This window comes from Pithys albifrons, chromosome 2 (genome assembly GCF_047495875.1).
Source record: "Pithys albifrons albifrons isolate INPA30051 chromosome 2, PitAlb_v1, whole genome shotgun sequence".
In the NCBI taxonomy this organism is placed as follows: domain Eukaryota; kingdom Metazoa; phylum Chordata; class Aves; order Passeriformes; family Thamnophilidae; genus Pithys; species Pithys albifrons.
The window spans coordinates 43,809,798-43,837,370 of record NC_092459.1 but is presented as its reverse complement, the minus strand read 5'-3'; the positions used below and the strand labels follow the sequence as shown (position 1 = coordinate 43,837,370).

General features: G+C 39.4%; 1 protein-coding gene across 2 annotated transcripts in view; it reads left to right on the top strand.

The window, feature by feature from the left end:
- Nucleotides 1-7,150, top strand: part of ATG5 (autophagy related 5) — a 76,719-nt gene extending 69,569 nt beyond the window's left edge. For both annotated transcript variants that reach the window (XM_071548835.1, XM_071548836.1), the window contains exon 8: nt 4,991-7,150. In XM_071548835.1, the coding sequence (XP_071404936.1) occupies nt 4,991-5,127 (137 nt within the window). In that variant the 3' untranslated portion in view covers nt 5,128-7,150. The remainder of the gene's footprint in view (nt 1-4,990) is intronic.
- The last annotated feature ends 20,423 nt before the right edge of the window (nt 7,151-27,573 follow it).

The following is a 27,573-nucleotide window of genomic DNA, read 5'->3' as shown; positions in this document are numbered from 1 at the left end:
GCTTACACCTAAGGGCCTATTCTCCTGCCTGGTCATCTGAAGAGTGGAAGTGGAAAGGAAAGCAGCCACACCACAGCTACAAAAGGAGAACTCTGCTTCTTATAATGACCCAAGAGGAGTTTTCCTACAATATGGCAGAGCTATTGTTTTGAATACCTGTAGGATCATCTAATCCAGGACATATGATGTGTTCTGAAGATAAGCAAGCAAATGTCTGTGGTCCACTTAACAGCTGAAAAAGCTGGAGTCTAGTTATGTTACACTATTAAAATGCTGCTACTGCATGACACTTGGTTGTATTTACTCCTTACATATTTTAGTATCCTTGTCCAATATAGTCCCATGGCCTTGTATCATGCAAAGAGTGCATTGTTTGCTCCTAGTTTGAAGCACAGGGTTTTATTTCCCTTTTTAAGACTGTAAAGCCAATTTTATAAATGGTGCTGCTGCTGACTACAGGTAGGTTCTGGAACTTGCTATACAGAGGATTCTAATTGAGTACTCCAGGGACACTTTTGCTAAATCCTGAATGTCTTGTATTGTCTATCAGTGAAGGGATTAAGCCTGTTAAATTGTCCTGACAGGTGATTGCTTGAGGCCACAAATCGGAAGGGGAGTATTTCATCCCACTAAAGAATTTTAAGTGGTACATCACAGGTGTAGCCTGGCTAGAGAAACTGATTTGTGTAGGTGAAAGGGGGTATGTCTCTGCAGCATTGGTGAGCAAATGAGGTGCTAATCTGTGTGAAAAAGTACCTCTGGCAGAAGTAGTGCCTTCTCATTATTCTGCTCTTAAGCACTTGACTGTATCTCTCAAAACCAAACCAATCTTTTCTTTTCCCCCCCATCTGCAATTCTTTCTTTTTAAATAATAAGGTAATTAATAATAAGGTAGAAAAAATGTATTTAGAATGCATCACAGGTATGTGCAACAATCTGAATTGATGCTGAATAAACCAATTTTCCTAATATTAAGTGGTTTACTTTGCAAGTCGTAACTTAGCTAAAGGAAATAGAAAAACTTACCACCATGTGATACCATGACATTGCACATCTTCTCACTTCCTCTGAAGACTACAGATTTTCTTTTTTGTTATTTCGCTGTGTCTCACTGATCCCTGAATATTGAGGGCTTTTAAAGGAAGCTGTGGATTAGCAACAGCAAGCATTGTAGTAGTTAGGACATTCCCCTTAAAGAAGGGAGAGTGGACTCAGGCCGCCGCAGGTTGAGGAGGGCTTGGAGCGCTGCTGCCTCAAGGACTTCGTTGAGATGCAACAGGCCACTCTCTCTGGCTTCCTTCCAGCAGATGCCTTTCTGCAAAAGAGAATCCTTTGCCAATACTTTCTTCAGCTGGATCCAGGTGGTTTCCTAATGAGAAACACTGAGCCACCTTTTAGATGACAGAGCAGCAGATCTCCTCATAAGCCCTTTGATTCAGAGGTGCCTGTTTCTCTCTATTTTCTGGACAGCTCTTCTGACTTTACATGGTATGATTCATTAGCCTGGATCATGTACCTGCTTAAAGCGTTGCAGCTTTGAGTTAGTGTCTAAATTAAATGATCTGAAATGTCTCAAAACCATCTTAGTACATAACACATAACCATAGTTATCTGCCTTCTGGAAATGGAATATTTTTAAGTTTTACCAAAAAGCTTCATCATCTGTGCTCATCACTTGCCACTAGTGATTTTTAGTGGCTCTACTACCTTCTTTATTCTTTATTCACAGGAAAAGCAAAGAAAAATCATTTAATCCTGAGACAACCACATTGATAATTACTTAACTGGGTTTCGGCTATTTTTTTAAAATGCCAAATAAAAATATTCTGATTGTAATACTTACTATATACACACACAATAACAACTTCCTACAAAGCATATATTGCTATGCTTTTTTTTTCTTGTATTTCCACTTTATCTTATTTCTGAGATTAATTTGCAACAGAGTAAAAGTAACCATCTTAAGTCATGTGATAGGTAACATGTTCTGACATGATTTTAAGAGGAAGTAAAAAGTAAGTGAGGTTACTGGAAAACTTGAACTTACTGGTTTTGAGGAAATTGTGGGGTTTTTTTTGCTACATTACTGAATATTGTGAGATGCATATTGACAGCAATGATATCTTCAGGCTTGGACCCTGTGCACTACAGATAAGTGGAGTTATTTGCCCTCGTTTTCATGGGCCTGGTCCAATGACATAGAGTGGCATTAATCTTTGTAATTAGGTCATTTAAATCATACACCACTCATTTAAATATATGTTGTGTTTAGCAACTTGTACACTTTGTGGATGGATTTTGTCACTTTACAAAGACTTTGTTATCATAGAATATGGGGTGGGAAAGAAGAGGACAGCAGTTGGTGTGTGTTTTGTAATTCTCTTTGTAAAACAGGTGGATGAAGCTTTCATGTTAGCTAGCAACTCATCCAGAACCCAGATGACAGTGGAAACAGATAAGAATTAGACAGCTGCTGAGAAAACAAGAATACTTTTCAGTAATTTTTTTTAGTGTATTTGCTGTTGACAACTTTTTGCTACAAAAAGTTGAGAAGACATCTTTAGGAGAGAGACTCTGTGATTTAAAACTGGGTGTGTGAAAACATGGAAGTTGAGGAAAGTTTGGATTTAAGGGAGAGTTTATGGTCCCTAGTAACAAAAGGAGGGAAGAATGTTGAAGTAAAAACAATGGATTTTGTGAAAGAAAGCTACAGTAAATACAGAATTTGTAGATAAGATCTCTTTAGTCAAGCCTCAAGGGGAAAAGGAATTAAGGAGAAATGATGCTTTGTTAGAGATAATACTCAAGCACAAACAAGGCTAATGCAGAGATTTGGACTTTTAATTAAACTGTAAATTCTTCATTGACCTCTGAAACTTTCTCAGTTTGCTGAGGAGCAGAATAAAAGACTTGTATGAGAAAGGGACAAAGCTGGGTAAGTAGCAGGGAACAGGGACATCCAGATTAACTGCATTTCATTTTTAAGCAAGAGGAATCAAATACATGCATACACATCCAAAAACATGTCACACAGTAAAAGAAAAGCCAAAGGAAATGTTTATTGCTTATAAGCCTTTCCTCCAATGACAAGAAAATGATACTGAGGTTCTAAAAGCTTTTAATCCATTTTTAACAAGTACTTGCTAAGAAGAGTCAGATATGCATAGGTTGGTAGCACAGCGCTAATGCTGAAACAGCATTCTGTCATCTGTTTTTATGTAAATGAATTGTTTCTGAATATTAAATAATACTATGAAATGTTAAAAAATTATCACTGACTCTGGCCAATTTAAGGAATGCCATAGGTAGATTTTTATTTGGCAGTGTTAAGTACATATATTTGGAGGTTACTTAAATACTAGGAATATTTACATGTTCCCTAACTTCTGAGTGTGAAAACTGGGTTTCTGAAATTTTTTTCTTTTTAACAATCTGACTGGTAATGTTTCAGCCCAATAAATACTTGTTTTGGCTGGAAATACTAGAAGTGTTTTTTAAATTACGTGCTTCGTTCTTCAGATTTGTCTACAATAAACCCAGAAACCAGCAACTGTTTATGCTTATTTTAGTGTGATAATGTGTATATTGTGCCATTCAGGAAATCAGGAATTTGTACAGAATATACCATATGTAGGTAACAAGTAACAGAAGTATAATGCTTCATTTTTAGCAAACATAACTGTCTAGTCTTGCAGGAAGAATTATTACTAGCATGAAGTCAACTGCTTATTAAGGTTGATTCTTCCCAGTGTAATTTAGTGTGCTGGCATAGATACCTGGTTATACTACAAACTTCTTCACACAGCTGTCAAATCATTCTGGTTGCCAAACAAATAGGATTTTACCTGTGTTAAAAGATAGAAATTATGTGACTACTGGGGTAGTTGAATGAAAGAGCCAGTAATGGTACTTTCACTTCTAGATTTTGCTCTCTTCTGTGCAGCTCTGGGAGAGGATGGTGATATGTTTTGTAACACAGACAGTGAAGGGAGGCATAAAATGCCAATTAGAAAAGGCGGTGATACTTTTGAGCACTGAATGTGGATTTCACTGTGGTAAGTCCATGTGAGAATGCCATAATATAGTATAAAAATCAGTGAAAGGTCACTGCCTACTTTTCTCCCACCTCACCATTATTTGGAGCATATTTCATATGTTGTTCTCATCTCGAGACTCTGAAATAAATTTTCATTTTTTGTTGTTTTAGTTCATGTCATGACAGTTATGTCAGTTGCTTTAGCTGGTTCCCATCATTTGAATGAAAGGATCAAAGTACTTGCATCCTTCGGGACAAGTATAAATAAAAGAGAATTGAAATATTCTTAGAAGATATTCTTGTCATGCTGGGAATCATTTGCTAACTTAGCTTTTCCAAGAGATGAAACTAAGTGAGAAAAAGCTGGTGTCAACTCAGCCTTCAGAGTCACACAGAAATTTTGCTAGTGATTTACGTAAATTATTCTCAGGAAAACAAAACTACTTAAGGAATATTACAGATATTTTATGTGTTACATATTGCACACAGTCCAGCTCTTTCAGGAGATCATAGTATTAAGAATACAGCCTACCAGTATTGTTTTAGGAAACTCAGCCTTAAACGTGATCTGTGTAAAATTCCTATGCCTTACAGCCAGGGGAGATGGGTATGCCTTTACTGGGTTGACACCAAGCTGTGATCACTCTAAGGATAAAAAAAAAACAAACCAATAACAGCACAGAGAACCTTGCAACTAATAAAGAAGAATGGTGCTTTCATTAAGTTTCATTTTAGCCCAGTTTTTTCTTGGAATTAATTTTAACTCAAAGTTTCTGTTTTAGATGATAGAAATCTCAGCTTTCTCCACACTGATAGTTCCTGCTGTTCATTCTGTTAAATGTTAAACTCTGTAACACCAATTAAATCTACCGTAAATGAAGTATGAGTAAATGTTTTAATCTTTCTGTGAACTTTGAATGGTATACTAGTGGTTTCTCTTTTTCTTTGAATTAGATGGAGAGCAGAAGACTCAAGTGATGATTCATGGAATTGAGCCAATGTTGGAAACACCCATTCAGTGGCTAAGCGAACATATGAGCTATCCAGATAATTTTCTCCACATTAGTATCATTCCCCGACCTACTGATTGAAACTCAGCTATATTCATATGAGGATCATTCTCAAGCTGGAATTATAAGGGCATGTCAACTTCTTGCTTCTGTCAGTCTTGACAGAGGCAGCCTGACCAGAAAAAAAGAAACCAACAAAAAGCCGAAACAAAACAAGAAGTCCTCACTACTGTAAGCCAAACAGGAAGAGAGATCCTATCATCAGATAAGGGCAATTGGGCTGATCTTATTTTGCATCACTGCTGCGTTTTTTCACCGCTGTAATTAAATCAGTTGCGATATGAAAGAATTTACAGGACTTCTGCAAGTCTGCTGTTTTCTTGTAAAATATAATGAAGCTGAAACTGTCAGCCGAAGAGCAAATGGAAATATGCCACTTGGTTGTATTTCTGATTAACAAATAAACAGGGCTGTTTCCTAAAGTGGTAGTGTTTCAGCTTTGAGGGTGGAAACATTGGTTTAATTTTCTAGAAAGTTAGACACTGAGAGATTCGGTTACCAATAGCTTTTTGTAAAAGATCAAATTACTGTAAATCCATCTTTCCTTAATGAGAAGTTCATGTTTACAGTATATGTATTGGTATGCAGATGATCTTTTAACTTTGATAGCAAGCAGTGAGAGATTTTAAAATAAGCCTGTGAGCATGTTTTGTCAGTTAAAAACATGCACAACTTAATAATTTACAAATACTTTTGATTTGTATACTGTCACTGCATACTCCAGTGTGTTTATTATTCAAACCAGTTTTCATAGTCTAGCAGTGATGTAGTATAATTTGTCTCAGGATTTATCATGGCATTTCTTTGTGCTCATCTAATTTTTTTCTTTCACCAAGAATATTTTCTTCATTTCCTTTAAAAAGTTTTTTGTTTTTTGGTTTTTTGTTTTGTTTTCTTGGAAGGGAGTGTGTGTTTTTTAAAAGAAAACTAAATGGATGTTGCAAACAGGATTGTATCCTCCTGTTTATTCCCACAGACTAGGAAACAGTTAAATCATAGAATGATAAACAGATTGCTTTTTAATGATTTTGAATTTTGGAAAGCTGAGGCTTTTCCAAGCTAATACTTCCTTAAATCTGTGGTCCCTGAGCAATCAGTCCAAAATGTGGATGCTTCTAATCTCATTGCACAGATTTTTCATTAGTTTAGCAGATGTATTTTTAGGTTATTGGATCATTTTGGTTTCTAAATGTTTGTTACCATTGCAGCTGCTACTAGAACTCTACCAATTTTTTTTGTTACACTGAATTCATCAAACTGTGCTCTATTGCTTTGTCTGCAATTTGTGGCTGTTTGTGGCACAAAACAATGTTTATAGTAGACATATTATCAAATATGTCGAGTATTATCAAGTATAAAGAAAGCATGACATTTTTCTTTCAAAAATAGTGGCTGTCGAAGTTCCTACTCACAGTCTTGGCTTGTAAATGTTCCGGTAACTCCCAGTGCTGTTCCCATTCGTTTCCATGCTCCCTTTATGGTAGGATACTTACCTGTATCTGAAAAAGAAGAAAGTGAAACTCAGTCAAATGAACAAAATCCTCTTCATGAAGCAAGAGGGGAAAGATCTCCATGGATGAGGATAGAGCTGAGATCAAAAAGAGCCTTAAGGGCGGGCAGAAAAAGTCGGTAGACAGGTTGGATAGTGTTTTAAATGTTAATGAGGAAATAGCATGAAGGAAATGGAAGGGAAGAGGTACTAATGAAACAAACCTATGCTGTATTCTGCAGGACATGAAAGATTGTGAAAAAAAGCAAACCTTGCTGATCTGTGTTTATGCAGAATTGAAATACAATATTCTTATAGTGGGATGATTTGGTTGAGTTATTCTAATTTCCACTTCTGTTTGGAATTTCGTTACAATGTTGAATTGGCATTTATAAACTTTCTTAGGCAGACATATCTAAATATTATGGGCAATTTCAAAGTCCTGCCAATGGAGAAAGCAAATATTTTGTAGTCTTCATGTTTAACAATAAAGCCTTTTGTAGGGATAATTTTTTCCATTAATCAGGATAAGTGACAATACACTTAAAAACTGTAGAGATTGTGTTTCCTTTGTTTTAAGGTAAGCTGGAGTGAGTCACTGGCTATTTTAATATATTCTGCACCAGCATTTTAAGTATACAGCTCTTCTCATGGCCCATATTTGTCAGTAAATCTGACTTTAAAGCCTAGCATGGAACCAAGAAATAGCTTGGCTTTAAAACATACTCTTTCCTCTTACTTTATTTAAACTTTATTAAAAAATAAAACAAAGTTTGAGTCTGTCTTTATTTCCAGCTAAATAAGAATCTTTGTCGTGGAGTGACAAGAATATTTAATTAATACTTAATAAGTAGAAACTTCTCAAAGAGCTGGTTGGGTGAGGTATCTAAACAAAAGCACATCATCACAAAAATGAAGCAGCATCTTTGCTTTACCTGATTTAAATCATGTCTTTGTAGTTTCTTTTATTTAGTGTGCCAATAACAATACCAACAGAAGGTGTGTTGTGGTGTAATTAAATATTTCACTTTAAAATGCTGTAACTTTAGAAAAAAATAGATTTGGTCTAAATTGGTCAGAATCTGAAATAGTGATCACTAAATTAATTTCAGTATTAAGGAAAAGTTCCAAATACATCCATTCACACTCCTTAGTATTTAGAATTAAGCGTAACTGGTGAGCAAGTTAAATCACAGTGTAAAATAAACCAAAATACAAACTTTGTTGCCACCTTCATTGTATTTCATGGTTGTCAGTGGCTGCTTTTGATTTTTGATAGTTCAGTGAAGAAAGAGTGAATATTCTAATTATTTCTTTGATACCACTGACTACAAGTCAGCATACATAGTGATACCTTTTCATTAAGTGGTTGATTTAGTTTTAAATTAATTTCTATTAATTCTTGGATGAGATGAGAGGACTGGAATGGAGTGAAGGAACATCCTAAATAAAACAAATTTGTACTGGTAAAAAGTTAGATACCATTGCCACTATTAGGAAACATATGAACTTGACATCTGATGGCCTGGTAACCCTGAAAAATAGAGAATGGGAAAAATGTTGAAGTGAATTTGGAGAGCAGCTGAGAAAGATTTCTGCTGGGAAATGAGTAGTGCTTCTGATATGGTGTATTACTCTGCCAAAACACTTGTAATCCTGGGTTCCCATTAGGTACAGAAAATTCAGAAAAGGTGGGGAAGAGGGTTTTTTTAGCCTGCAGAACAGTGGTTCTTACATCGAATTTTGAGGGGGAGGGATCTGGATGTTCACAGAAAGGAGAGATTTGGGCTGGTGTAGGGTCTGTGCTGCCTTAGTGGCAGAAATGCTGGGTATGTGTATTGGTGTGGTCAGGAAATCTTGCAGAGATGTGAAGAAATACTAAATCTCAAGGACAGATCAAGCATAGGAACATACAGTATGAGCTACCATTAATAATCTGTTAAGCTATTTCAAATCTGGTTACTTCTCCACCAAGTGTTTTGGGAGATGTGGAGCAGTTCAAGACAAAGGTTAAGTTATAACAAGGGTAAGAGCTGTTTGCTTACAGTAGCAGTCATTGGATTCAGTGACTGGGAAAGTTTTCAGTTCTGTATTCCTTTGTTTTGCTCTGACAGCCAGATACCCAACAGATGAAAAAACTTGATCGTCACTTCCAGTATTATTTATATCTTCTATAATAATTACGACTTTTTTTAATTACCTTATATGGTGATCAATGTCTGAGTGACAGCTCTGTGTTTGTGACACTGATGATAGCTGGAGTTTTTTCAGTTTTAATATTTAGGAAAATCTGCATCTTGGCTGTACAAGTGTGTTAGCACAGTCTTAGAAGATTTCTAGGGCTGAAAAAATGTTTATTGACTTAAGAGAATGTTTTAAGCAAACTTCACAGCTAGCCAGTGAATTTACCAACTCGAGGGACTGGACAAGGAAAAGATAGGTCAATCCTTTTTACAGATACTTTCCAAAATTAACATCTTTACATGTAATGATTTTAAACTCTCCAAAGAACATAGATGTTAGTTTGCTTGCAAATTTAGCAGTAGTTTACAGAATTTATTCATTTGCTACCATATGTAGATGTTAGAACTGATTATATGCTTCTGTTAGTCTAATATTAATATTGATGATTATCAGATTGTGTCAGGAAGAGAACCATGTTGGTAAATCGTGAGGCCTCCTCTGGGTGCCATTGCTCTGGTGCTGCAAGTGGATGCGATGTGAAGATTGAGTGCACCTCTGGCAAGTACTACCACTTTTTCCAACTTCAGCCTTCCAACAAAACCAAGTGTCTTTACTGAGAAAATAATGTTATTTTCCTGACATGGTGAAAGTGTATTTCAGGAAAAAAAATTCCTTTTAAAATTTGGAATACTATTGCAATAATAAGGCTTTTGGTAAGTGATTTTAGCCATTGATTTTAGCAGTCCATTTAACTGGGCAGGAAAGTGATTTCTGAAGTGATTTTTTTTTCTTAGAATGAAAAAGGTTATGCACAGAGTTTCTTAGAATGTCACCACTTATAGAATAGATTCTGAATGAAAGCAGGTAGGTATCTATTCTGTGTTAAAACATCTGGTTTTGAGACAGGCATCGTGACATTTCAAAATGTCACACTAAACCTGAGTAATATCTCTTGAGAGAGAGGTAAAAGGATGTTAAGTTTCAAATGCTCAGAACTAGATTTCAGATTTCTCTACTTTCAAGTTGCACTACCAAATTAGCTCGGGGAAGATGAGTTTAAAATAAGAGATGTTTTCTTCCCTTCCCTTGCCTTTCATGTCTCTACGATTCAAGTAATTAAGTTCTTCTAACTGTGAAACACCAGTTTCTCTAAACAATAGATTGAAGAACACAAAGGAATACAAAGCAGCTATGCAAACATGGAGTTTGATGTGTGTCAGGTTTTCATAAGTATAAAATAACTAGCATTATATGGAGTTTCAAGGTGTGGGTTTCATAGTACTTACATGTATAAAACCCACTTAAGGTAGAAAGATAGGCAGTCAAACACCATATTAGAATTGGAGGAGCTTGACTGCAGTTGAAACTGCCAAAATGTGTCCAATTTTAAAATAGCACTTTTCACTGAAGATGTTTAAAGCCTTAATCCTTGCATCATTTCACTAAACTAGGTCAGCAGATACAATAAAATGAATGTGTTGTGGAAACATATCTGTGGTTGTTACTAATGTACATTATATTCTCAGCACTCGCAGTAATTGTGAGTATAACGTCATGGAAAGGGTAAAGCCAGTATGTGATGTAGTTTGCTTGCATCTTGCCAGAATTTGGAGGATCGCTTGCTAGACTTTTGTCAAGTGTGTTTTGCAAGTTCACATGCATGTCTTAAAAACCTTTAGAAGTTAGAGAAGAGAAGTTAGGTTCTTTTTCAAAGAAAATTGGGCTGTAGTGGTGGGGGGGGGAAAGAATCGATAGAGTTGTTCATTAAAGCTGCCCCTTAAGTGGCTGCCTTGTGGTGAAAGAGGGCATGTGGAGAGAGTGCACAAGTGAAAGTTGGTGATGTGTTATTTTGCACAGATATGTGTATAATTCCTTCATGTCTGTATTATTGTTTAGTGTCCCAACTGACATAAAACCCAGACAATATGTAATTCTTTAAGCTAGACAGAGGCACTCAAGTATTTTTATTACTACAGAATTAAAGATCAGAATGGAAAGTATCTAGCTGAAACTTGCACCTTACATGCTTTTCTGGCTATAATTAAAATAATCTGCACTTCAGAGGTTTGATTTCCATCAGCATGATGTACACACACCCTCACTGGCTTTTTTCCGTGTTTCAAAATTAGCAAAATAGGCTAGTCTTCCTTCATGTTAAAGTTTATCCACGTCAGTACAAGGCAAACAGGAGCAGGTTAGGCTGTGGGGGTGACCCTGGAGCCCTGAAGTGCTGGCATGACCCAGGAAGTCATACAGCTTCTTCACTATTTCCATGGTGACCATTTTATCACAGGAATCCTGGCCCTTACTTGCAGATTCTTCTTTAATTTGCAGCTTCTCTTTAGCTGATGCTTGACCTCAGCTGACTGGCACTGAGGCTGTGCCTGCCCCTTGCTCTGGCTCTCCCCTGTGGGACTGCGGGTTGGCCGTCGGTCCTTGTGCCCCACAGGTGACTAAAGGCTATGGCTGGAGCCCTCACTCAGCTCCTGTTGCACCATAAGAGGTGGGAGCTCATTTCTGCTGGCTGTTACTATGACCTGGGTGGCCCTGCAGGAAAACGGTGAGAGAATGGTGCAGAGGGGCAGAGAGGGAAAGGAGAGGAATTAAAAAACAGTGAAGGTGGGGCTTGAGAGAAAATACTTTGTGGGGAGTGAAATGACAGAGCCATGTTCTTGATCTCACCCAGGTTTCTCATTCACTCATCTTACATCTCCCACCGCGTGCTTTCCTTTCTATCCTTTCCATGAATACAGTGTAGTGGCTTTCACCTATGGAGCAAAGTGTCTGGCACCTCTGGTGTGACCACCTGCTATAACTGCTCCTCCTTGGAGCAAGCACTGCACTGCGGGGGTGTATTTAGCTGTGATGTGTTAGCACATTGCTGAAGGCGGCCTTTATTTACAAGAATTGTTTCGAAGCTTCCTCCTCTGCAGCAGGTCCTCGGCTCAGGCCTCCTTCAGCTGTGAGGTCTCAGTGCACAGAATGGCAGCCCAGCCTGCACAGGCACTGCGGTTACTGTCCTAGTACACGGTTACTGTCCTAGTACACCATAATCTGGAAAACGAGTCATCAGCATTGTGTTTTTATCGGGATGGGTGGATGCATGGATTCATGCATGGGTGGTGGAGTCACTTGAAGACCTATGTGTCATGAAAATTAGTTTCATGGCTCTGAAGTTTTACTTTACGCAGTTCTGGATGTTTCATACAGAGCAGCAGAATGCATTTTCAATGTGTGTGATAAATACCAAACCCCGTTTTGGTCACAAGCCTTTTCTGTTTCATTTTCCAGTCAGAATAAGATTCCATTATATGGGGTTTAGTTGTAGAACAAGATGTCAATATTCATAACAAGGCTGTATAGGCAGTAGAAAGAGGATGTGTCATTTTTAATCATCAACATTTCTGCACTGTACATCTCAACGCCTTTCAATATGAAGACACACAAGAACTTCTGCCTTTCTGCTGAGGCATAGTTCTGCTGAGCCACCCAGGTGATTTCTCTGCCAGTCTGGGAGGTCTGCTCCCCTGTGGAAGCCATCTAGTTTGGCTTTATTGTATATAAATTTCTACTTGATGGCTGCTAAGGAAATCACTGGAAGAATAGCGAAAATGGCAATTAAAGAAAAAACCCCTTTAATTATTGCTCAAATATCTTTCACTGGGAAATCATAATGTCAATTTTCAGTGAAATTAATGATGTCTTACTTCTGGTTGTGCATTCAATTATTTCGGTGGTAAGAGGGCACAATCCTAATGGGTCAGCTTCCAATTGCCTTGAAATATATTATATGTTTTTAATTATTATGTCAATAGCAGGAACTACGTGGTCTTTATTTTATCTCTTACTGAAACTTGAATGCATTCAAGGCTTCTGCTGCAGTGGTCTTCCTCAGGGACATGCAGCAGGAGTTATGTCCCCTCTGGCCTCCATAAATCACACTGGAGCCAATGTTTTTTGAGGGTATGGAGGAAAATATTCCAGTTCTCTGCAGCCTACCTACTTGCACTCTTCCCTCCTTCCTTCCTCAAACCAGATGCCACAATTTTCCATCATTTTTGGGGTGGTTTTGTTCTATGCTTTGAACACAAAGCAGATGAATTATAGCTACTGAGCATAACAATGAATTCTTCAGCTATCATTTTAGAGGACTCTGAAATTTAGGTCTTTCCAGTTTCCGAGCCACACCTCTGACAGAGACTTATTCTTGGGAAACCAGACAAGCTTCCAACAAGATACCACAAGGTGTAAATTACTCTCTTTTAAAATTGGCACTCAAGTAAACAGAAACATCCACAATCTGCATTCCCACTTGTTTTGCTGTCTCTGTATAATCAGCTTTCGTATACATTCAAAAAGCAAAGCTAACCCAGATGGTGTGATGGCAAATGAAAGTGCACAGTTCCCCCCTCCCTGGCCACACCCAGGTCAGCCCCTGTTTTGTGTCATTGCGGGCAATTAACAGTGCTCAAAACCACATGTGACTCCTATTCCAAAATGCTGTGTGATAGTATCGTGAGGTTTGAGCATTCCAGAAGAAAATATATTGGGTTTTTTTTCCGGGAGTTCATTCTTCAGCATTAGAAAATGCTGAAGTAATAAAAGGTATCAAGTGTGCAGCATCGACAAGTAGATCTTTGCTGCAAGGTATGATCTGGATAAAAAGGCTTCATCTTTAGTATAATATATGCTTGAAATGAACTGTAGTATATTTATGTGTTCTGCTTTGATCCTACTGTGTAGTGAGGTGCTGCTATGTGGAAATGAATGTGGATACCATCAATAAAGGAGAAGATCCTTAACACCTTAATGTATGGGCATGTGCCACCATTGCCACATGATAAATAAGGGTGTAAGCTTTTCAGAGCTGCCCCAATACAGGGGACTTTTACCTCCTGTTGTTCCAGGCTGTCTCTGAGAGCAGTGGAGTGCTTTCTCTGGCATTGGCCAGGGAGGGAGAACACGAGGATGAATAATTACTGTGAATTTGCCAGATACCCTGTAATCATACATGTGCATCTTGACCCCATAGTAATGAATATGAGCGTTCATCTTTACCTGCAGGATTTCTTCTGAGTGATTTTCTTACTTTTATCAAAGAGGGTTTCAGAGATTTGAAGTAACCTTCAGACAGGGGTAATTTCACTGACTAGCCTTGGTGCTAATTATTTGAAGCAAATTAAGTCATTGAGATTTTTGTTAAATTTCACTGTGGAGTGGTACAAGATTAAGTCTGAATGGAGTGGCTGGAAATTTGAGAAATATTTATTTTGCAGTGGCAAATAGGATCACAACAACAGGAGAATACTCCCACTTTTACTGTCTTTCTGCTGAGTGGTTTGGTGGATCACTGTTTGCCTGAAGCACTGAAGTATCCCTTTGCCATTCTGATCATATAGTAAGGGTGTTGTCCTGGTGGAAAAATCTTCTCCCCTAAGATAAGGGCTGTCCTAAACCTGAGTCTGGTTCTTCTGAATTCTGACACTAGTACACTCACCAAGCATAAGCCACATTGTTGCCTGCTTGGCACAATCTGCAGCTTTCTCTGGATTTATTGCCTTGCAGAGATAAAGTGTGCTATTCAGTCTTAAAAAAATCCTACCTCAGCAAATTAAGAACATGTTAAAAGTTTTTAAAACTAGAGGGAGAAGCCAAGAGATAGGAGGAGCTAGCAGCAACTCCCATGAGGTACCAGAAAGAGAAAAACTCAAATCTGGCACTTTTCATCCCTTCATAAGCTTCTTGATGCAGTACAAGAGAAAAGTTTCCCTATCTGAACACCTATCTGGTGTTCAGATAGGGAAAATAACTGGGGATGTTACTGCTGTTTATGTTGATGTCAGTACCTTCTACTTTGCAAACAGTTTATCCGCTTGTGCCATGAATCTACTGTCCTTCCTCTCCACAGATATGGAAAGTCATCTTCCAGGAGAACTGTCTTTGCAGTTTTACTGGGGGAATGAATTGGTAGAAGTTTGGGAATAAAAGACAATATCTAGAAGGTTAGTTAGGGCAGAAGATGCTTCTTGAAGCCATATTTAATCCTGCTGTGGATCAGGCTCTGGTCAGAGCTGGGATTATATTGAACCATCTGCCAATATGTCGAACAAGCCTATCAGTAATATCTGGATGATGGTTTGGAGCTCAGAAGGGACAGATGCTGTCATGCTTTACAATGCAGTTTAAAGGGTGCATGATACTGAATTCACAGGATGGCATAGTTTGGTAAATGATGGACAGCCTGTATGGTTTCATTATGGAATGACTCTTTCATGGCATGGTACTCTATTAATATGAGAAGCATTGTTTTAATTATCTGATGTTCTGATAACTAAAATTATCAGGTTAGCTGATTAGCTAATGTTCCTCTGAAACTGCTTGGTGGGTAATTTTATTGGATGCATGTCATGGTTTAGGAATGGTATTGTCCAACTTAGTCTTTCCACCGAAACCACTCCAAACCACTCTCCACTCACTCACTTCCCCCTCCAATATCCCAATATCTCATTATGGTGGGCTGGAAACAAGAACTGGAGGCACAAAAGGTAAAGATCATGGGTTGAGGTAAGAACAATTGACTGGAAACAGCAATGAGATAAGAAAACTAACAGCTACAGCAACAATACTAATGACAGAGGGTACGAGAGGCAAATGATTCACACACCGAAACCCCCAACAATACCCAACTGCTACCTCTGCCATGCTACACTGACCCCGAAGGGAGCTCTTCTCCGGTCCCGAGAAAGTGACATGAGGTGGTATAGAATAACCGCTGGGTTCTAGCTATGCCCCCTTCTGGCTACTGCAAAAATTAACCCTGTCCTGGCTGGAACCAGGGCAATGTGGCACTGGCAGGTACAATAGCTGGTCATCTATTTGCTTACAAAATGTCCCAAGCAATCACATATGACACCTTCCTGCAAATGAGGCAAAGCCCGCTTGGTGCTCAAGCCTCTGAGGAAGAAAACTTTTATATTGTAACATTAAAGGCAGATACTTTGTTTTAATCACTTGCCAAAACAGCTGAAAACAATTATTAATTAATAGGAAACATTGACTTTTAACTTTGTAAACTCTCCAAAGAAGTGTCTGTGACAACTTGCATCTGGATTTATGGATAATTTGGATGCAGTGAAAATGGGCATTGTACTGCAAAGGTTGACTGCTTTAAATTCATTTTAAGTGTACACTTAGTGCTCTTAAAATTAATATGTTTATAAACCTAAATTGGTTCAGTTGGATGCCTTTTGTTCTCTTTGCGGCTTCATTTGAAGCAACAACAAAAAGCTGTGCTTGTTTGTGTGTTTAACCAAAACGTTAAATGCAATTAATCCACCAAAAGCATACAAATATTTTTTGAATAATAGAGGCGCCCCTTTCACAGTGTCTGTGGTATTTAGCACTATGGTTTGGAGAGTCAAAGGCAACTTTTATACATCTCATAAATAAAATTTAAAAAATCTTTTGCTTGGCATGTTTAATTTGAAGCAACACAGTGCAACATCCTCAGTTTTTCTTGTCTGCTTTGATAAGGCTGAGGTTAGAATGTATGGTTAGGGGAAGACAGCATTCCTAGAATTTTAGATTCTGGATCTTACTTTACCTTTTGAAAAATACTGTGTCTGACAAATACAACTCCTAGTAAATAAGAAGGAGGGGATGAATATTGCAGTCTGAGACAGAGCTCCTGTTCAGTCTGACTAGGAGGTGATTATTTGGGGTTTCATCCTGCAGATCTATGGCTTTTGCCTCTTTTGTCCAAAAAAAAAAAATCCTTGCACTTCTCAGAAACAGAGAATATCTAAAATATCTCAACAGCATAAGACCAAAAAATTTTGTTTGTTATCATAACTGAGGATCTTGAGACATCCCAATTATTTTAACTATGGGAGACTGGCTTCTTAACCTGTCTGCTTCTCCAGTCCGCTTCTCAGTTACTGAGAAAATCATGGGGATTCCTGTGACAGATGTAATAACTGCAGATTTTTCATCTGTTAAGATCTTTCTTCTAGCAAACATGAGAGCTTTGCTTTATGCATTTTCTCTAAGACTCTTCTCTTAAAAATGGTGTGTGTTCTTTATTTCAAATTCTAGTAGTCCTGCTAAACCAGCAACTTGCTCTTTGCCAGGTAACTCAATCTGAGCTCATCTTCTGTGCATGAAGCTGACTGTTAATGTGAGGGTTGTTGGATCACACTGTGTAGCTTGGGTGATGGACAGTGTGGGTGCGTCCAGAGTCTAAACCTCGATATACACAGCCAGGCACCAGACTTCATCCATGTCACTTGAAGAAATATCATGTGTTTCCCTCTTTAGAATGCTTACTTCTCAATAGTTTATAATGACTGGGAATTTGCTTAGTTGTCCTTTTGATCAAGACACAACATACCTAGCTATTCAGCAGCCTATGGAAGGCAAATGGGTCTGGTAAGACTACATAAGTCCTATATTTATGGTTAAGAAGAAAATTGTTATGCTGCACAAAGGATGTGCTTTCTGATAATAATGCTTTGCTTTTCTTGAAATGTTTTGCACAAGTCAGAAAGAAATTGAACTTGTCCTTGTTTTATCAAATAGCTCAGAGTTAAATGGCTACTGAAATGATGCCTTCAGCAAGTTTTCCTTCCCTTCTCCTCCCCACCCAGCACCCAGAAATACAGAGTTGGAATGGTGCAGATACATGGATGCAGCAGCTTAAAAATCAGATGTGTAGGAACAAAGGGCAGTGCTGGTGCATTGATGGAGTGACATCTCTGCTCTTGTTCATAGTGGTTAATTATCTCAGTAACAACAATGACCATATAAATATCTGGGGATTTTATGGGCTGAACTGTAGTAAGTACTCTACGTCCATTTATGTTTGTGACTACTGAATTCATACACATTTATTCTGAATTACTTTTTATTACAAACGGTGGCTATTTGCACAAAGAACCTCATAATCTCAAGCAGTTATCTGTCTGCAAGTAGGTAATTGGGTCATTACCAGCTTTTGCTCAAAAGAAGGGGAAAAATTGACTAGTCTAATACTTTCCAAATGCAGACTGAAAGTTAAAAAAAAACATAATTTCTGCTGTGGGTTGGGCATTTTCTACACTTTTGTTCTCTACCACCTGTTGCTTGATACACTGCTTAGTCTGGAGACCTGTACTAGACATTCAGCTTACCCAGGCATAGCAGAACAGTGAACTGCGCTTATGGCATCTCCAGAGCATTGTGACCAATTGCAAAAGAAAGCAGTAGATAATTCCTGGTTACTCTCTGGTGTATTAGATTTCTACAAATAGAACCATTATCAGGTTTCTGGGTTGTATGTGGCAGATGGAAATAATTACCTACAGTATGCTCTGGGGTATTGCTAAGTGAACAAGAATGACAGCATGACTTCCCTCTCCCACCACCCTGGGTTTAGGATATGCCTAGCTGGAGTGCAAAGAGGATCTAGATGACTCCTGAGTTTTGTTCTTCTTCATTATTTCCACAGAAGCTGTTGAGGGATAAACATAAATTCCAAATGTCAACCTCCACAGAAGGTGTGAATCTGAACTGTGATGGCACTTGTTGAGTATTCAGAGTAGTCTTCCTTTTAATGCTTGGTTTTCACATGGATTGTGCTAATTTGGGGTTTATCAATGTCAGTGAGGGTCCTATATGCCAGTATTGGGTTTGATCAGTGTCCTTTTCAAAGGCCTCGGTGTCTAACCTTGGGCACAACTCCCATGCAGCAGAAACCTTCCTCAGCTCTTAAGTTGCCTAAACACGGTCTGAGATTGCAGCATCCCTCTGATGCTTCTGCATGTAAAGAGTTGTTTGGATTTGGTCTATTCCTCTCCAGCTCTTTGGATCTGCCTGTATTGTGGAAATAATGGGATGTTAAAATTTTAGAATTATAAAATAAAACATGATTTGATATGCCAGCTTCATAGGAAAACTGCTGGTTACAGTACCCTTTTCTGTGCTGTCCTCTTGACTGCTGTTTTCTGTTACTGTAGTGGAAAGAAATTTGCAGATATCTAGGTATAGAAATCCAGCATTAAACAAGTGATTTGTTCATTTTCTGCAGTTGTCCAGAAAACCAAATGCATTGTGCTACCACAGAGCAGTCCTCAGAGCACTCCTTTAAATCAACAAGCTACTTCTTTTCTTTTGGCCATCTTGCTTAAGATACAGAGTGCTTGCCAAGTCTCTCTCATGGCTTTCATCTGTATTTGTGGAGCATTTGGCAAATGAAAATTGGGAGGTTTGCTGTCCTTGTAAACAATATTGCAAACCCCAATTCCAGAACTGGGAAATGCCTCCCTATCCTCACAGGTGGAATTCAACAGATGCCAAATTTTGCAGTTGTTTTTTGTCTCACAGCATAAAAGCCATAATACGAACATGGAGAAAAGGCCTTTTCCCCATCAAAACTTCCAAGCAAACTTAGCAGTGAAGAAAAGCTGCTTCCCCTGTCCTGAAGAGAACATCAGCTAGAGGCAGGATATGCAGCAATAAATGAGAAGGTTTGGTCTAACTGGTCTTTTTCCTCATGTAAGATCAGCAGAATACTATTTGTCTCACTATGTTGTTGAAGTACCAATATTGTTCTTTCTGTTAAAAGAAAAGAAGATTGATTTTATGAAAATCAACAGAAAAAGCTGCTGATGTGGAAAATTTTCACATCATGCCAAACCAACATTTTTTGATCAAGCTTTTTTCTTTAAGGTGTCACTTTGCAAGGTTGCATGCTGATGATAATGTTTTGCTGCTAAAGCTGAAGGAAATGAGACTGATGAAAATTTTCTGTGTGAAAACTTGTAGAAGTCGACTTCAAACAGAGAAATGTCCGTAAAACTTGAATGCGTCAGAGATGTTCCACAGGAATGTTTCAGTTATCAGGAAAATGAACTGTTTTCAGCATTTCTCCTCTCAGATTTGCATGGATGGAGATACACTGATTCAAAACAGAAGGATTTTGATGAACAGATATTAGCTTCAGTCACAGCTGAGTAAAGAGGAAAAAAGGTAGGTCACATTCAAAACAACGGAAACTCAACAGCTTAATTACACGCTCTGAATGGTCCTACCTCTTCAGTCAGCAAAGATGGAAAAGTCCTTCGTTAAATGTTATTGGTACACATGAAACTGCAGTCTTCAAGCCTATGCCAGGTGCTTCTGAAATCGCAACAGCATATACTGCAAGCTGTGCTGCAATTTCTTTTCCTGAAATCATGTGGTTTAGCCTACAATTGAAACTTCACTGGGTCAAATGAAAAGGTTTGGATTTGATAAGTGAGTTGATGTTTTGTGAACTTCTGTTGCTGTTTTGCCTTTTCAATTGAGAAATACTAAAACCTTTGGACAAAATGAGTTAGTGAAAGTAATGCAACAGCTTAGATAATGTAACTTTCATGATGGCTGAAAGATGGCTCAACATCAATTATACATGATCAGTATTAAGAGTAAGCTAAAATTATAGCCTGACAGTACTTAGGAGGGGACTCGGAGGATGTGTGTAATACGTTTGCCTCCTTCCAAAACTTGTTGGACTAGGAACCTTACTAGAGGAGAATCACTGTAATTTAGCTTTTGCTGCCAGTATCAGCAGTGGAATCTAGGGCATAAATACATTGCTTTGTATATGTCTTAGCCCAGATCTAACATGGGAGCAAGTGAATATAGGAAAGTTTGCACTGTTGTTGCTTCTTCTTTTTTTAAACAGGCACAGGAACAGCTCAGATTTCATCATGCTGGAAAGCAGACATACATTGAAAAACATTACCTTTATTTCATCCCAAATATCTTAGTGAATGATGATACGAGACCACATTTTACCTGGTCTAACAGAGATGCTCAGGCAAACATCAAGGCTGCTCTCAGGCTGCCAGGGAGGAGGCAGATAGGGAAGCTCATGGTTCAAGTCTTCAGGTTCAGTATGGGAAGGCAGCTCCCATTGTATCCAGACCCTGTCTGGGATAAAAGCAGTAATCACTGCAAATCTGAACTGTCCCCGTGCCTCATGTGTGACAGAAACATCCGTATTTCCTTCAATCCAGTTCCTAGGAAGCATCTGGCACAGCTCATGAGCTTTGATTTGTGGTGTGTCTGGGAAAGACTTTGTTTCTTATGGTACATGGAGACTACAAACAGGGAGAATTGTTTGTCTTGGTTTTAAATGCTGGAAGAGTAGGGTAGCCAAGCTTTATACTGGATGCATTCAGTTCCAGCTCGTGTGAGCTAAAGATGCACTCATAGTGACATGTTTTGCCAAATAAATTAGCACAGGCAGTCTCAGCCAGCCCAAAATGTGTCACTGGCCACTTTGGTGGCCCTTTTTGCCAAAACCAAAGAAACCAAGAAAGTGCTGCAGTATGGAGAGACAAACTGCTGAGTTTGTGCCATCATGCACCCGTTAACAGGGCTTTGTTGAGGTCTTTGACCTCCAAAGATAGATAAGCTGCTCTTGTGGGTTAGGAGATTTGAAGCTGCTGGGCTGAAATCCAGCATGTTACAACCCAAGCTCTTTACCTTTTTCTTGGTTAATAGGTGCTTGAACTATTTGGCAGGGAGCCAATGAGGTCTGCTAGGTCTGCAATAGGGCAAGGAGTTATGTTGAAAGACCCAGTTTCTAATAAATCCAGGGCCTTTGTAACTCTAAGTGGCTTCCCCAAAGCAACCTTGGTGCAGGGTCACTCTGTCTTCTGAGTGTGAGACAGGGTAGCACTGAACTCCAGCAGAGATCTTTAACACTTTGAAATTAATCTTAGAAAAGTGCTATAAAATTATCTGTGTGTTTATATCTTGAGGGGCAGAAGGCCAAACAGTTAACTGACTGATGTTTTCTCTCTTGGGCTGTATTTCAGCATTGCCCCACACTCTCTGCTGAGGCTATTTTTCAAATAAAATAGAACTTTGCATGGAGGTGTTCATGGTGTGGCTTCTGTTCAGAGGTGATGAGAATGAGGGAGAACTCATAACCAAAAATTAGCCTAATTTTTCTCTTCTTTCTGCATTTCTGATGGTAGGTACTGACTGTGGAGAAATTGCTTTGCTGCACCAGTCTGGAAGCATTAGTGTAGCTTTGGCCAAGGTTGCAGGAGATAGTCCTTGCTGCAGATGTTCCTTGGCTTTACTAACCCACTTAACTGTTTTTGATAAGCTCTTAGTTCATGGCAAGTATCTCCCAAAGGTAATCTGTACTCTCCATCACTGAAGTACCTCACATCTGAAAATATAGTGATGTGGTAACCCTACATCAGACCTTTTTGGTGTAGTGGTGTCATGGTGAATACCTCTTTTAAGGAACTGGGATGGGGTTTGCTAGCAAAAGGCCTTATTAACATGATACTTTTATGGTTAACTGATCAGAGCTATGATTAGCAGCACAGTGCTGGCTGTGCTGATTCCTCTGCTGCTGGTTGCGACTGAAATGGTGATCATCTGCAATAAATGGTGATTCAGTCAGTGCAGATTCTGGATATACCTGCCCATTGCTTTAACTATTCTTCCTCATAGGAGATTTCAGATCGCTCAATTTTTACTTGCTCAAAGAGAACTCATTTAAAAAGCAGGCCAATAACAAGACTCAAGCAGGAAGTTTATTCTGTTCATTAATATAGTCTCTGTGAATATAGTGTGTTTGTTAATATGGTATAAATTGAGTGGAGATATAAGATCTAAGAAACAGAACTTGGGTTGCTGGAGTTCTGTGTGGTGTGTGTTCAATGAATTTTCACTTAATCATCCATTAATATGTATTAATAAAATAAACATGGGAATTTAACAACACAGTACTAAATACTGTTCTGAAAGAAAAACATATTGAATAAACTAAAACAACTGCATTTCTTACTAATCTACACAAAACATTTCATTTAAAAGCAGAATTTATAGTATTTGATATATCCTACCACAGACTGAAACTTTTAGTGTAAACTGCCACTTTCTGACTATCACATATTGAAATACTTGTGGTGCATAGTGAAATTTATGTTACATTGTGTAAAATATATAGTGAAACTGAACTGATGTATAATGAGACACACATGTGCCTGCGATGACTTATCAGTTCCATTATTTTCTAACTAACATTATTTTCATGATCAAGTTTTTCTGGGTCAGAGGAAGATGATGGTGAAGACCAGGATTAGTACTACAATGGAAAGTTTAGACCCAAACTTGCACGAAATCCCAGTCCAGCTGAGTTATTCTTTGTCATCTTCTGAGATAAATTCTAAATGTGAAGTCTGCTAATGGTTACAATATGTCTCTCTTTCTCTGCCAAAGCTTCATTACGAACATCAACATCACCCCAGCCAGGGAAATACCACCAGCCACAAGTGGAGAGACTGAGTGCCCAATTCTCAGCAGTTTTACCAGAACAAGGCTGCTGCATGAGAGACTCTGGTGAGGTATATGGGGCCTTGCAGGAGCACCCAAGCACAGGTTGGTTCATTCAGACCCACTCAGGTCTTGTGGAAGAGGGTAGGTGGACATGTCAGACCTGACCTCCTTTGTCCACCAGTACTCCAGACCTCCTGTGAAGACTGAGGTTGGATGGGCAGCACTGGTGGTGACTGTGACCTGCAAAATATCCTTCTCTGCTGCTTGGATTTGTTTTTCTCTTATTTAAGTTATGTCCTGACTACACAACCAAGCATTCCTGCCGGGCAGGGCAGGCAGGCTGGCCGCTGGGTGTGCCCCGCTGCCGGCCTGGGAGGAGGACTGTGGTAGCCAGTCCAGCAGCTCCTGGCCTCCTGGTGACCTGGAGTGCTCCTCTTCAGGGCTGTTGTTTGCAGTTCACATTTGCTCTTCAACTTCAGCAGTGGTTTGGGCTGAAGATGTCAGCAACCAGGCTGGCTGGCTTTGGGAGGTGGTTTTATGTACAAGTTGACTGTGATCTTTGCAGGTTCCACCTGGCACAAGGCTGCAAGTTTTCTCCAGCCCTGTCCACTCCTGCCCAGAACCTGCTCTGACCACAAACTGTGCTGTCTCCAAGAACTAGCCAAAAAAGAAACTGAAGTTCCAGTGTTGCTCAACCAAAAGAGTGGCTCACACCTCCTTGATTCTATTCCAAGCTCCATCAGAGGGATCTCTTTTATTTCTTTTACCTGTTTTTGCACCCATGCCTGTATGACTAAAGCATTTAACACTTGGAAAGTGATAACTGCAATGAAGTTTCCTCTTTCTGATCTGCCTCGATAACACACAAGTCAAAGTGTGTTTATCCCATTCTTGCATTGGACTGTTGGCCTTTTGCTAAACCAAAACAATTTAGGCCATACTGAAGTTGAAAGAACACCTTCCTACTTCATGACTGTTGTGCAATCAATGCTCATCAAGAATGGTTTAAGGCACAAGACAAAACACACCCTGCATTAGAGGGTAAGGTATATTAACCTTTCCACTTGGAATGCCTAATTGCTCAAATATTGCCCACATTGTTCAAACTGCCAGATATGTTAGGGAACAGGCAGAACTGGAGGGACAACTCTATATAAGGGGTATGACAAATTTATTGGGTAAATTGTATGGGAGTGCTTAACCCTTCTCTCTGTTCTGTTTTTTGTAAAGACAGCTGCCAAGTAGAGTTGGTCATGACTAATTCATGTGAGGAAACAGCACAGAGAAGTTAAACAGCAACAACCAGTTTAATTTCACTTGTCACCAATAAGGCTTAACCTAAATTTCAAAAGGAGATGAAAGGCAAATTTTCTATTTGCTCTCTATGTTTTAAAAGCTGCAAGAGAGCTTGAAGAGTGACACGCTCTGCGTTATTAATGCTACCTCTGTCTTTAGAGCAGGGCAAGGACACAAACACAATTTAATTTCTGTGTATAGCAGGACAAAAATTTCTCCAAATCATCGAATTTGTGTTCTACCCTATTCCTGGCTTTTAAAAATCATTCTAGAGGTACATTAGTTATCCCTGAAGCAGGGCAGAGCATGGGCTCTTACATGTGTCAGAGAAGAAGCAGGAAACGTATCCTAAGTATCTGAGCGTTGACTCCAGCAAACAACACATGAGGCAAAAATACTTCACAGGTGGTACAACCAATCACCTGCTACCTCTTTTTTTGACCTGTCTTCTTATCTCCCCTGTATCAAAGGGTGCAACAATGGTGATAGTGAGTGGCTGTATTTAGACAACATTTAGAAGACGATTTGTCAACAGGGAAACAGAAACATTTCATAATGCTTGGAGGAAATTTCATAGAGTAATCCCAGAATAATAGATTTTTAATCCTTAATTGTTTCCTTGTATGATATAAGCTACTGAATGTCACCCACTCCTTTGACTCTTCTGCAACTTCATTGACATAGACCATTTCCTTTTGGAAGATGTTAGGTCCAGAATGAAACACTTACCAATTCTTCATGTCTTTGGCTAGATTGTTATTTTACTAAAACAGTGTAGAGCAAAACAAGAATCTTTTCAAAGGCAGTATATAAAATTATTATCCCTTTGGGCTAATTTCAGGAAGCCAAAACTATGGCTGAGTTTTTGTAAGATCAAGCTTAAATTCAGATCTCTTTATTGAAAATGCTTCTGCAGAAGCCAATCTTGATTTAAATATCCAGTGCATGAACTGTAGATGAAGACCATTCAAAATCAGGCTGCCAAGCTGCATCTACTGTTGCCGACCGCACTAGTGAGACTGCACACACCAATATGATGTTCAAGCAAATCCCAAGTTTATTCAAAACCACAGGTATATATGTGACCTCAAGTGACCCCGTCCTAGGTGCGGTGGTCTGACTCCAATTGGTTGAGGCTGGAAACATGTCCTTTTAAGGTGAAAATGAAACTTGTAAGGTGGTCATTCAGACCCACCTGAATCAGGGCTGCAACAGTCTACCCTCTGCTGAGCTGGGTGCATCTCTGTGAAGGTGCTGAGGGCAAATGGCTTTTGCATACATTAGCAGCTTAGCAATTTTCTCAACATCCACAGAATAGCTGGGAATGATCACTTGCCAGCAAAGGGGACACTTTGCTAACATGGGCTCAGTTATTTTCTTCCCTGGCTGCCCATATCCAATCATGGAAATGTCAGTGTGATAACAGGAGCTCCATGTCACGGGGCTTTCAGCTCCAGGGAGAATTTTTAATGAAGTAAGGTGTGTCAAAATAAGGAAAGCCCTAAAAAATTGGTAATTTGGTAATATCAACCCAGCAAAATATTGGAGGTGAGCTTTGGCAGGGTGACAGCAAGCTTCTGAGGAGCCACAAAGCATTGTGGATATTATAGTTTGTCAAGTCATGGGTGAAATTTCATGCCTCAGAAAAATGTCAGAGATGAGAAACTCTGGGCCTTTCAACGTGGGAGAGTTGAATCTATCGAAATAGTTTCACTTTGCATCTACAGACTGTGAAAAGAAGTTCTTCCTTTTTTTTTTTCTTTTTCTCTCTCTTAGTATTTCATCTCACCCTTGCCCTTAGTTGTGTGGGTCCCCTCACTTAGGAGGCACCAGGTTTTCCTAAGAAATGTGGTGTTTCACCACTTCCCTCCACCAGAAATTCTCCTTCTGGGAAGACTGAAGAACTTGGTAACCCTGTGGTCAGTGTGCTGGGAGGGCATCCAGGAACCCCAGAGATGCTCACTGAGGAGACAAGAGGATGGGACTGGGTGCAGGGAAGGGGAGAATGAGAAAGGTTACAGGGATGGAGAGAAAGAGTGTGAGGTTCACCACCATTCTGTGCTGATCTGCATAGTGGGTGACAGGCTTTTCCTGCCAGCAGTACCATGGCCAGCAGAGCTGGTGGCTTGATTCATGGAAAATATCAATGCTGCTGTGTTGTGCTGACATACCATAGGACAGCCACAGAGTGGGACACATCTTGCCAGTGCATGTGCTTTCCAAACCCTGACAGCTTGCCCAGGCATCCAGTAAAAATGGCACCAAGACAGCAAGCTTGGATGCTCAGAAGTCAAGAAAAGCCAGAATAAAGGCTTAGTCAGGACTGTATGGACGTATGTAACAACATGGTCTTTACAGGATGGGTGTTACCTTTCCCCTTGGCTTGTGGAATCAGAAACCAAACAAGGCTCTAATCTGTAACCCCCACACCTTAGAGGTGGTCTCTTTTGAGAGGGGCGGGGTAGATGGAGGTGCTGTCTTGGCCAAGGAGTGGATGGAGTGCTGCCTGGGGGAAACATTTTCCACTGGCTGTCACCCAAGGAGTTGCGCATATTATGGAGCAAGTCACTCGACCTGTGTTTTCACAGGCTGTGTCGTACAGTAATGTCTGGTTATGTCCTTGGCTTGAAGGGATTGAGGATTCCCAGTAATCCCTGAAGTTATGATAAGCTATACTACAGTCAACTGCCCTGGAAAGTCGAGGCACACAAAGAGAATACTTGACTTGAAACTCCTGTATTTTGCTTTTTTTTACTCATGCATAGGCATACCACCTTCCTGTCCCACAAGAATGCTGCATGACACAGGTGAAGCCTTCAGCCATCTTCCCAATGGGTCCACTGAAAGCACTGAGGAGCAACTGGCCTCAGCTGGAGAGCGAGACAGGAGCACACAGGCCAGAGCCGTGTGGCCAGCAACAAACATGGGAAGAGAGGGAGGGCATTCCCTGCACTGTGCCATGCAGGATGAGCATTTTGCACATTGTGTGCTGAGCAAGGTGTAAGTCCTGTGGCAAAACCAGTGTGTGATTGAGCAAGGGCTGCTCCTGAAGGTATATGTGGACAAGCTTAATTAATTCTCTTTGTAACTTTTTTTGGTTCTTGACATTTCAGTCTTGCTTGCAGTGTGGTAATGCAAGGAGAGGGTGTTTAAGTAAGCATTAGCATTTTGATTAG